Source organism: Tenrec ecaudatus, chromosome 9 (assembly GCF_050624435.1).
Source record: "Tenrec ecaudatus isolate mTenEca1 chromosome 9, mTenEca1.hap1, whole genome shotgun sequence".
NCBI lineage: Eukaryota > Metazoa > Chordata > Mammalia > Afrosoricida > Tenrecidae > Tenrec > Tenrec ecaudatus.
The window spans coordinates 159,051,909-159,063,477 of NC_134538.1; the positions used below are offsets into that span (position 1 = coordinate 159,051,909).

The window sequence follows — 11,569 nt, forward strand, 5'->3', positions numbered from 1 at the left end:
GACCAGAGGATGTACACTGGTACAGATAGGAACTGGGAACAGGGGATCCAGGGTGAATGATTCCTTCAAACCAGTGGCGTGAGTGGCAATACTAGGAGCTTAGAGAGAGTGGGTTGGAAAGAGGGAACCAATTACAAAGATCTACATGTGGCCTTCTCCTCCCTGGGGTATGGACAACAGAAAATTGGATGAAGGGAGACGTCAGACAGGGAAAGATGTGACAAAATAATAATTTATAAATTATCAAGGCTTCATGAGGGATGGGGAGCAGGAAGGGAGGGGAAAAATGAGAACCTGATGCCAGGGGCTTAAATGGAGAGCAAATGTTTTGAGAACGATGAGGGAAATGAATGTACAAATGTGCTTCACGCAATTGATGTATGTATGGATTGTGATAAGAGTTGTATGAGCCCCTAATAAAATGAATAAAAAATAAAATTTTAAACACTAATTAAATTTTAAGTGTCAAATATTCTCTTCTAAGAATCAGGGAAGGTCTTGGTGTCCATGACTAAGGTTCAACATTAGCCAGAGCCTGAGTAGGAGATGGTGCCCAGCTGCTGCGACTGATCATTCTAAACACCGCCACACCAGATGGATTCTGATGAACAAGGAACCATGTATTACAGAATTTCAAACTCTCAAGAAGTCCATCCATAGTGCTCCTATTGAAGGACTCCCTAAACCACTGCCTGAGATAAGTTCTAAACCCTGAACTGAAACTGCCACTGTCCCTTTTAGGAAAACTGGTAGGCTGGCTCATCAAGTGACACATTACACTCTTTGCATACCGTGTGCTTTTAAAAGTCATCTACTTAAGAACAAATAGTGAATACTCACTCTAAGGTGTGGATTGGGGCGTCCAGAGGACAGTGAGACCAGGGGTAACAGTGAGATTAGGTTAATGGGAGAGACGCAACTAGAATGAGCATAGTAACCATATTGACAATGTGAAGAATACAATCAAATGTGGGTGCAGATTAGGTGAGAACTCATTCTACTGTGCACACTTCCACCCAAAACACAATAAAGCATTTTAATATTAATTTAAGCCACACACAAACATAAACACAATTTGATCAGAACTAAGACAGTGGAGAGGGGAGAGAGATCAACTGTGTTTTTGCATTTAACACACAGCTCTAAGGCTCAGGAGAGGAGTCAGAGATGCTCCCTTCAGAGTGACAAGAGAGCAGAGGCTTGTACATGGGTGCCTACAACTCCCTCACAAGATATTCACCTTTCCATTGTCCTCCAACTCTCAAAAATGTCCACTCTCTAAATCTGCATCACCTTCTCTATGCTCAGATCTACTATATACGTTCTCTTGTTCCATACCCATGTGCCCAGCTGTCCCCAGGAAGAAGAATCGCTGTCCACCATTTCAATGGACGACGCTGGAATCAGCTGCAGGAACTTCTACTGAAAACCCTGCTCTGGGAGATGCAGGGAACATGGCTGGGTGGAGAGGGAGGGCTCGGAGAAGCTGGGACAGGGTCTCTGCAGTGCCCAAGTCAGAGGAGCAGCAGAGAGCTAAGGACGCTTCTGCAGCTAAGGTTTTCACCGTTGCATGGCATACACTGCTCTGGCAGACACACCTGTCTTTCTTACACCTTAGCTCAATTCATAGTCAGGGTTGGATTTGGGAGTAGAGGTGGTAGGAGGGTGGCACAGGTTTTCCCCAGAGCACGCTTTAGTCATCAAATCCCAGTTGGAAAGAAGAAAGGTCTTATAGGAACACGGAGTTAAGTGGAGACTTGGAAATGTAAGGAAACCTATGATACGCACCCTTTTTCCATCTAGAGTTTCCCCTGTCACCCAGTTTGGGAAAGGTGAGAGGCGAGACGAAAGGGAGAAGGAAAGCTTATTGTATGGTGGAGTGGTAAGAAAACGTTGGGAAGGGAAAGTGGGTTGCCATCAGCATTCCAGGGAGAACACCTGAAAGCTTTGGGAAGTTGATTTTTAACATTCTGCATTTTTAACTCTATCAGTTACTTTAAAATGTGACGGTAACATTGATCACTTTATATCCAAATTATCCCCGAGAGTCTGCCATATATTAGTGCTATGGATTAAATTGTGACACCCCCACCCTCCTTCCCGCCCTGCCGCCAATATGTATCGTAAATCCTACCTCTTATTCTGGTGGGTTCCTTTGAGGACTAAGGTGTGCTTGACCAAAAACCATTATCTTTTCATCCGTATTGCAAATATACAAAAGCTTCGCAATGGATAAGCAAGGCAGGAAGAAAATTGATGCCTTTGAATTTGGGGTCTTGGGAAAGAATAGTGAGCAGACGGCCAACGAACTAACAAACCTGCCTTAGAAGTGCAGCCAGAATGCACCTCAGAAAGTGGAGATGATTAAACGTCATCACACGTGCTTCGGCATGTTATCAAGAGAGACCCGCTCCTGGGGAAGCACATCATGTTTGGCGAGATGAAAGGTCAGCATCGGCGAGGGAGCAGAGGCTATGGAATAAACGAGAAAGACCTGCAACAAGATGAGCGGACACACAGATGGACAATGGACTGGAATAGTGCAGGGACTGTGAGAATCCATGTTTTCTTCTGTTGAACTTCGAATCAACATGAGTGAGAACTAGCAGTAAAACACTGATGGCAGCATGCCAGCTGTCCATGATTTCACTTTGGAAGGCTTTTCTTTATGTTGTCAATGAGGCGTTGTTGAGATAGAGTGGGGCTTGTGCCCATCTCTTTGGAGATATAGAAAGAGCAGCTTAAGGACTCAGAGAGGGGGAAGATAGATGCGTTGCCACACAAAAGTCACCATGGAGTCAAGGGAGAAGATGGAAAAACACAGAGCAGCGACCGAGGGAGGAGAGAGAGAAAGTGCCTTTCCTCAGAGCAAGGGTCCTGCAGATAGACTCAAAGTCTCCTAAACTGTGAGAACATACAGTGTGGTTCTGGAAGGCATCCACTTGTGATGTTTCTGTCATAGGGCACTGGATCCCTAAGTCAGTGGGTGGAATTGTCTAATCCTTCGATTGAAAGAATTAGTCAATCTTAAAATTATCTCTTAATATTGTTATTTTAAAGTTTATGTGTATTTTCTTAATGACTAGCTCGGTAAGAAGGTACACATAGATTTTACCATCGAATGTGCTCACACACAATTCATAGTGTTCATCCCGAGGGAAAATTCATAATACCAAACAAGGACTACCCATAGAAATGCGTATAGGCACGAAGGGATGTTTAATTTAGATGCCATTTCCAGGCATGGAAGGAGGTGAGGTTGACTAGTAGGGGATGGGTGGTGGAGAGGTCCATGTGGGCATGAGGGGGTGTCTAGTTGGCAGCGATGGTCTGCTGAATCCAGTCCACGTAGTTGCAGACCTTGGTGTAGATGCCGGGTTTGCCCTTCTTAGCACAGCCATAGCCCCAGGACACGATGCCCTGGAGCTCTCCATTGCAGACCACGGGGCCACCAATGTCCTTCTGAACAACAGGGAAGAGATAGTCAGGACTCTCACATGGGTGCACATGGGAGGATGGCTCAGGACAGCTCTCTGTTACCCTGGGCCATCTCCTTGGCTGCCATCTTCAATAAAGCACGTCTCTTCCCCTGGAAATCCAGTCTTTATTTTATTTTCTTTATCCATAACTCCTCCGCCTCTCCAACTGCTAGCTCCATCTTTTTCCCACAGTAGCATTTGTGTGAAACCAAGAAAAGTGAGGACTGGGGAGATTCAATATCTCCAAACAAACCCTCCTCCTTCCTCAAGGATTCCCTTTCCCAGTGGACTCCTGGGTATCTTTAGGGATAGTGGTTATCCAAACAAAAGGGAAAACCTATCCTTCACCCCACACTGTCCCCTAGGCTCATGATCAAGCCCTGTGTTCCAGAAAAAGAGAACTATGAATTATGAGCAGCAAGCTGGGTGTGGAGAAGGAGGGCTGGGAAACCAACCTGGCAGGAGTCCTTGCCACCCTCCAGGAAGCCCACACAGAACATGTTGTAGGTGATCTCGCCTGGGTAGGCTTTGTGGCAGACAGAGTCGGGGAGGATGGGGGCATTCAGACACTGCAGCAGCTCAGGGTACTTGTCTATTGGACATAGGAGGGAAAACAGAAGGAGATTAGGGAATTCTCTTCCCAGTAGCTCTCCCACTCTGTCTCTCAGCACGCCCATGGCTTCTAGCTTGGGAACTTGACACTGTTCTGAGAGACTCTAACCAGCAAATTGTTCTTGGACAGGCCCCTCAGCAAAGAACATGCAGTAAGTCTGGCAGTTTCCTCTTCAAGCTGGTCAAATCTCCTAGCTTCTTTTCTTTTTTTATTTTTATTTCGTGAATGAGATCTATGTATTTTTTTCTTATTTGTAAACGAGGTAAACATTTTCGCAGAATGAACCCAAAACAACTTATTACATCAAGCGACCACAGCACAGATGGCCCAGGACGGTCAAACAGAAAAACACTGAAGTCCCTGTGGTCCCAACAAAGCGTTTCCAAAGGCATTAGTTAGCACTGCAGCACGGAAGTGCAAAACCACGTGAGTGAAAACTCTTTATTTTACAAAGGGATAGAAAATACTAACAGAAGGTGCATTTCCAATTCTTGGCCTAAGTCTTAGTTCTTTCCAGTGGAGCCAAAGCCCCCTGAGCCCCTTTCAGTGTCATCCAAAGCTTGAACTTCCTCTAGTTCTGGATAAAAAATCCGCTCACAAATGAGCTGTGCAATTCGATCACCCTTTTTGACTTCAAATTTTTCTTTGCCAAAATTAAACAGAATGACACCAACATTTCCTCTATAATCTTCATCTATGAGACCAGCTCCTACATCTATGAAGTGTTTTGCAGCCAAGCCAGAACGTGGAGCTACTCTTCCATAACAGCCAGAAGGCACAGCGATCTGCATGTCCGTCTTCACCAAGGCTTTCTCCATGGGTGGGACTGTATAGTCATAGGCACTGTACAAGTCGTAGCCCGCCGCCCGCGCGGGCCCCCAGGTCGGGGCTGTGGCGTGCTCCCAGAGGTTGGCAAAGCGGAGCCGCAGGGCGCCCTCCTCCGTAGGCCAGGCCCGCTTGCTGGGAGAGTGGCTTCGGAGCAGGGCATGGCAGCGCGACGAGGGGCGGAGAGCGGTAGTGCACTGGGACCATAGCTTCTTTTCTGTTTGCTTTTCCAGTTCCCAATTCCCCCAGCCTCACTAATCATACTTGCTAGCTTTACTGTGTGTGTGTTTTTAAAAATAATTATTATTTCATGGAAACTTACCGATTAAATTGGCTTTCCATTCAACAATGTGCACACTTTTTGTTTCAATCCCCACACCTGCTCCCTGGATCTTCTGTTTGCCGATATTCTCTCCTTCCCCTTCCCGCCTTCTGAGCTTTCTCCCTGGGCCAACACTGTCCTGTAGTCGGGCGTGGTTGATTGTTCTAGCGCGCGCAGACTTCCCTGGTGCCGTGGTTCACCGTGGAGGCCTGAATACTGTTGGGCTGAAGTTGAGCCAGTGGGCTGAAGTCAATGCTGGTTGGGGGGCATCTAAGGGCCAGTCTCTCAGGCGGTTCCCTGGTCTCTATCAGATCAGTAAGCCTGTTTGTTCTTTTAAAAAATTATTTTGAGCTTCCATTTATATATTCCTCCCATTCTATCTCAGACATCCTCTTGTCATTTCCTTCAGCTTGAACTGCAGTGGTAGCAATCACAGTACCTAATCGAAGACATGGAAGCTGATATTCACATGGTCTGTTGAGTCCTATGAACTCCTTGCTCCCTGTGTCTTGTCCATGACCCCAGAGAAAGGGTCACTCTCATATTGACTCATCTTCTAAGAGATGAAATGCCCCAAATTGTCCTCTGGGACACTTGTCCTTAGTGGCAGTTTGGTCTTATGACGTTCACCATGCCTACCCCTACAGGACTCTCAGACTGGCAATCACATTCCAGGGACACTTACAGCCATCGGTCACGGTGTTGCCCCAGCCAGAGATGAGGCACTGGGTGCCAGCAAGAGAACAGCATGTTGGCAGAGCGATGGAGGACACACGGGAACTGATGGTCGCCGGCGAGCTCAGTTTAATTAGCATGATGTCATTGTCGACATTGGCTGGGTTGTACTCAGGGTGGCGGATGATCTTGGCTGCGTTAAAGAACTGCTCGTTGCCCTCAAGGACGTTGATGTTGTATTCGCCCAGACGCACCTGGAGCTGGCTGAGTTAAAGGAATATCATTTCTCCAAGTGTCTGACTCGGCACCCCTCCACTCCCCAACTATCTCAGTCATGAACACAAGCACAGACGTAGGTGATTGTGCCCTCAAGGTGCACCTATGGGACACAGAGGGGTTAGATAAGTGTCACCCTAACCCACACTCACAACCCTCCATCTCATTAGACTAGACAGGTAGACAGGTGTCGGAATAGCATTCAAATGACCTCAGTAAATGAGTGTGAGAGGCAAGAGCATTGACGGCTGACTATCAGCTACTTTTCTCCTCTGTTGCATTACCGAGGATGGGGGAGATGAGGCAGGAGTCAGAGATGGGGCAGGTCTGAAGTGGATGCAGTGGGCCCTCCTAGGTTTTAATGTTATCCTGGAAATGTCATGCACTTGATTACTTTCCCATGCCATCCTTATAGGGCTGGCTATAATGACTAAGACTACTTTATGATTCGTGGCCCCAAGTTCCTTCAAGGGATTCACCCCTCTATGCCCCCTTTACTTCCAGAGAATGGCCCCTCACGGTGGGGAAGTCCCCCATACACCTTAAAACTCCTGGGAAAATAGTGGGGTTCTTAGAAGCTTCATTCTTCACCTCTCAAGCCTGATACTATAGGGCACCCTGGCTTTGGCATGACTGAGGGTGTGTTGATCTTTAAACAGAGGGATCTGGGGGTTGATACTTACGACCTGTAGCATTGGGCTGCAGACACCACCCACTGGTCATTGAGGAGGGAGCCGCCACATATAAGGCGGCTTGAGTTCAGGTACACCTGGTAGGGTGCAGAATTCTCCGGGCAGGTGTAGCCCCCGATGATCTTGTCATCACCACCGGTGGAGAAAGCAGCTGGCAGAGAGAAGGTCGGGCACTGTCCATGAGCTGATCCTTCTTAGAATCCTCCACCGTGATGGTCTTACAGGGCAATTGGATGGGAGCAGACAGGCCCTCATGTCCCCCAGAACCAGGGAAAGGTGATCTTCAGGAAATATGTTCCCCAAACTATGATTCCGTGCCCTCAACACATGCCCTACTTATGCCATTCTGACCTACGTATTTCACATCCCATTCATGTTTAAAATGTGGAAAATGGGTTGTTCTTTACTTGGACACACACACACACACACACACACACACACACACACACACAGAGAGAGAGAGAGAGAGAGAGAGAGAGAGATCAGGGATCCCTTATGCGGTAAGTGTCCTTAACACCATAGTGCTGCTATTACAAAGTCCTACTCGGCAGCCACACAGATAGCTCTTCAAGAAAACTTTGTAGCAATCCTGGGGTATTTGTTTTGGGGTTTTGATATGTGACACCCCCCAAGAGATAAAGAGAAGGAAGATCTTAGAAACTACATGGAATGCTCTGGTTTGGAGGAAAGGGGAGTTGTGTTCATCCAAATTTCTCTTCTTTTTAGCTAAACATTTTACAACTCTACAAAACATTATCAGGTGGTTTTCCTCAATGCCCCCATATTCCTATAATCATCACAATAGTTGTGAATGGATTCCTATAATCTTTACATTAGTTACAAATAGTTGGGAGGCTTCATGAAGCCTCATGGAGGTTAGCTTGTCAATTTAGCAGATTTTCTGAGACTCCAGAACTCTCTGATTATTTATATAAATCTAAACTGGTCAAGGATTTATCCTAGGAACCCTGGTGGGATATTGGTTATGGGTTGACCTGCTAATGGCCAGGTCAGCAGTTTGAACCGACCAGCGGCTCAGTGGGAGAAAGGCAGAGTTTTCTATTCCTACGAAGAGTTACACTCTGGGAAATTCACCGGGGCAATTCTATGCTGGTCCATAGGGTCACGATGAGTTGGCATCCACTCTATGGCAGTGAGTGATTTCAAATATTGAAAATGAATTGAAGGAGGACTTTCTCTAGGTCTCCAGTCAGATGTACTGAAATTATACCTTCCCCCATATGGGAAGATGTACGGTTCTGTTCTCACAGTAAACTTCCCACAGTCTAAAATGAAAGTACCCAATTCTCTATTTACTTTCATGATTGAAAAATGCATAACTTTACACCAAAAAATGAGCTCGACCATAGAATAATAGTGAGGATGCTGCAGAGCTGTGCCGAGATTCCTTCTGCTTGGCACATGGTCACAGTGAGTCAGACCAGACTCGATGGCACCAGACATCAACACATCCAATCGACCTCACTGCTGAAGATGTTATAAATGCAAGCTTCTAGCTTCTCGCTATGAGAAATAAGATTTTTCTGCCTCACTAGCTCCCTCTATTCTAGACCTTTGCAGAGAGTCTTGGTCTCCGACACGCCTAGATTCTTCAAGGAGCATAAATTATGTCTCAATTACTGATGCACAGGTAAGATTTAAGAACTAGTTTTATGCGTTCTACACTGTTGTTGCAGTATGCTATCATTCTTTACTGCAGACAATAAGTTTAATCATCATTGCTGTCTTGTAGAACACAAAATTAAACACAGGTGATAGGCACCCCCTGATTCAGTGTAAGAGACTCACCAGCAGCTCCCAGGAGAGCGAGGAAGATGAAGGCCTTCATGGCTGCTCACTGGATCAGGGCTGGGGAACAGGATGAAGGAGGCTCCTCTGCTGCTATTTATACCTCCAGATCGGCCACCAGCACTCACAGTCACGGGTGCCAGAAACATGCAGAAACTCACAGATCCAAATTTAGAATCCAGCTTGTTCCAGGTGGAGAATCGTTCAGTATCAATCCTTGTAATGATCAACTCCTGTGCCCTTTTCTGGAAGGTCATGAGAATGGAAGCAATGGGTCCACCTGGCAGGAGCTGTTGTCCACAAGAACCAGGGGGTGGAGTCACGTACCAGCAAAATCGTTAGTATTTGGCTATCTTGGCCATGAAATTTGATCTGAAGCATTATCTAGAACCCTGTAGTCTTGGTGCTTAATCAATACCTTAATATTTTATATTTTATATTATGGTAAACTCGAGCCTTGTATAACCATGTTGCCTTTCATTATCAATAGGAACAAATTGTTGTCCTGAACAAAGAGAAAAAGAAAAAATGTTTTCTGACCTTGATCAGCACCAGGCTGATTCAGAGAAGGTGCATGGTACTCGGGGTGAGTAATGAGCAGTGAGTGGTCCTGTCTCTACTCTTTCTTTGTCAGATTGCTGGAGTGATAGATTGTCAGATTTTCTTGCTTTGGGAAAAAAGTGTAGTGGTAGGGTGGGGGTAGTATCAGAATTCTTATAACTTTAGTGACCTTCTCTAGTGATCTGCTTGTAAATCTTATATATGAGAAACCAAGTGATCTGCCCTATTAAGTAATACAAACACTAATATATAGGATTCTGTATGAGAGGCAATTCATATTTTAAAAATAACCTAACACACTATTAAATTGTACCTCCCCCCAAAAAGGATTTGGGGCCCTACTCCTTAGGCCCTGTAAAGCTGACATTGTTTGGGAATAGGGTGTTGTTGGGTTTGGTTTTTTTTAAGCAAAAGGAAAGAAATTTATTGGAGCCCATACGGGACACACCTAGAGGGTTCCAGCATCCCCTACTGTGTAGGCATGCCCTGGCAAAGAGTCACACCATTCACTGTATCCCCACATCCCAGAAGGACTCCCCTTGAGCCTAACCTGAAAGCCCCAGGGCTAGCTTTGAGTGGGTGGGAATAGGGTTTTAAAGAGGGTGTCAATTACCGTGAGGTCATGATGGAGTGGCTTGGGTCCTAATCCCCTCTGAGTGGATCCTTATAAGATACAAGACAGAGGCAGAGGGAAGATGCCAGGTGAGGACAAAGAAGTACATTGTGGTCATGCTGCAGCTCCAAGAGGAGGGGGAGTCGGAAACCAGGAAAAACAGGAAGATCTTCCTTTAGAGTGGAGAGACAGAGAGAGAGAAGAGAGACAGAGAGAGGAGAGAGAGAGAGAGAGAGAGAGAGAGAGAGAGAGAGAGAGAGAGAGAGAGAGAGAGCCTAACACCCTGCTGCAGAGTTTCTAACCTCCAGAGCTGTGAGAATACATTCTCCTTACTTAAAGTTACCCAATTTGCGTAACTCTGTTAAGCCAGTCTTGGGACACTATGTCGGAACCGGACCACACGACATTTTCTCATCCACTACAGAGATGTGGGAATTTGCAAGGGAAATGCCACCTTGTCCAGAGTTTCCTTGCCTTCCTGTTTTCTACATGCCAAAGCCATAAAACGCACTCAGTGCCAGGGAGTCAATGCCCACTCAGAGCGACCGTAGAGGATGGACCCCTGTGAGTTTGCCGGACTAGATAGTTCCATCTTTCTCCTACAAGAGCAGCTGGTGGCTTTGAAGCGCTGCTTTTCAATACATTTGGTCATCACCACACCAGCAGGGCTCCGATTTCTATTCCCACTCCTGTATGCTATGGCTCTGCCTGACTCCTCGCCCTCATCTGTGAGCACCACCCTACTTGTGATATTCGCTCAACTCAGGTTGCCAAAGTTCTGAACATCTTTACTACGTCGGAGGCTCAACATATGCTATCCCTTTTCCGGGAATAGTCACCTTCCTCGGGATGCTTACCTGCCACCGGTTGGCATCTACTTTTCAGAGGCCCTGACCCACCTTTCCAAGTGGAGTAAACATTGGCTTGAATTCCTACATTTTATAGCTTGTTGCTGTTGTCAGGGGCTGTCCAGTCACGTCAGACTGTTAGTCTCCCAACCTGCTGTAACCAAGCAATCCCTCCCATTGAGGTCTTCTTGTTTATTCTCTGACTCTCTGCTTTACTTAGGGAGGACCAATGGATATTTTTGAATTATGGTTTTTGGGAAGAGTATGAAGAAAACCACAGGCATCCAGAAGAATAAACACATCTGCGTTGGAAGAAGTACAACCAAAATGCTCTTTTGACATGAGAGTGGCAAGACTTTGTCTCACCTAATTTGGACATGTCATCAAGAAGGACCGTGTAGTCCCTGGAGAAGGATATCATAGTTGGTAAAGTCGAGGGTTCGATCAAAAGATTCAGACCGTCAAAGAGATGGATTGGCACAGTGGCTTCAGCAACAGGCTCAATCCCAAGAATGGTTTGTGAAAATGGCGCAGAACCAGGCAGTGTTTTGTTCTGTTCCACATGAGATCACTGTGAGCTGGAGCTGACTTGACACAACCTAACAACAAACTGGACAGAGAGACACACATACAGACATGCACACACACGGGCTTTAAAAAAGTTTGTGGAGTATGTGTGTGTGTGTGTGTGATTTCTGGTGCCCTTGGTGGATTGTGCAAAGCAGAGCCCACTCACGTGCACACAGGTAGTCATGATGGAAAGTTTAATTTAGATGCTATTTTCAGGCATGGGAGTAGGTGAGGTTGACTAGTAGGGGATGGGTGGTGGAGAGGTTCAGGTGGTCATGAGGGGCGT

General features: G+C 46.2%; 1 protein-coding gene and 1 pseudogene across 1 annotated transcript; both read right to left on the bottom strand.

The window, feature by feature from the left end:
• Positions 1-3,312: 3,312 nt before the first annotated feature.
• On the bottom strand, positions 3,313-8,731 carry LOC142456610 (trypsin-like). The gene is made up of 5 exons (XM_075557761.1): positions 8,692-8,731; positions 6,874-7,033; positions 5,925-6,178; positions 3,935-4,071; positions 3,313-3,462 (listed from the first exon to the last, which is right to left on the bottom strand). The coding sequence occupies exons 1-5, from the start codon at positions 8,729-8,731 to the stop codon at positions 3,313-3,315; spliced, it is 741 nt and encodes a 246-aa protein (XP_075413876.1).
• Positions 4,408-5,080, bottom strand: LOC142456609 (deoxyuridine 5'-triphosphate nucleotidohydrolase, mitochondrial pseudogene; annotated as a pseudogene).
• Positions 8,732-11,569: the final 2,838 nt, after the last annotated feature.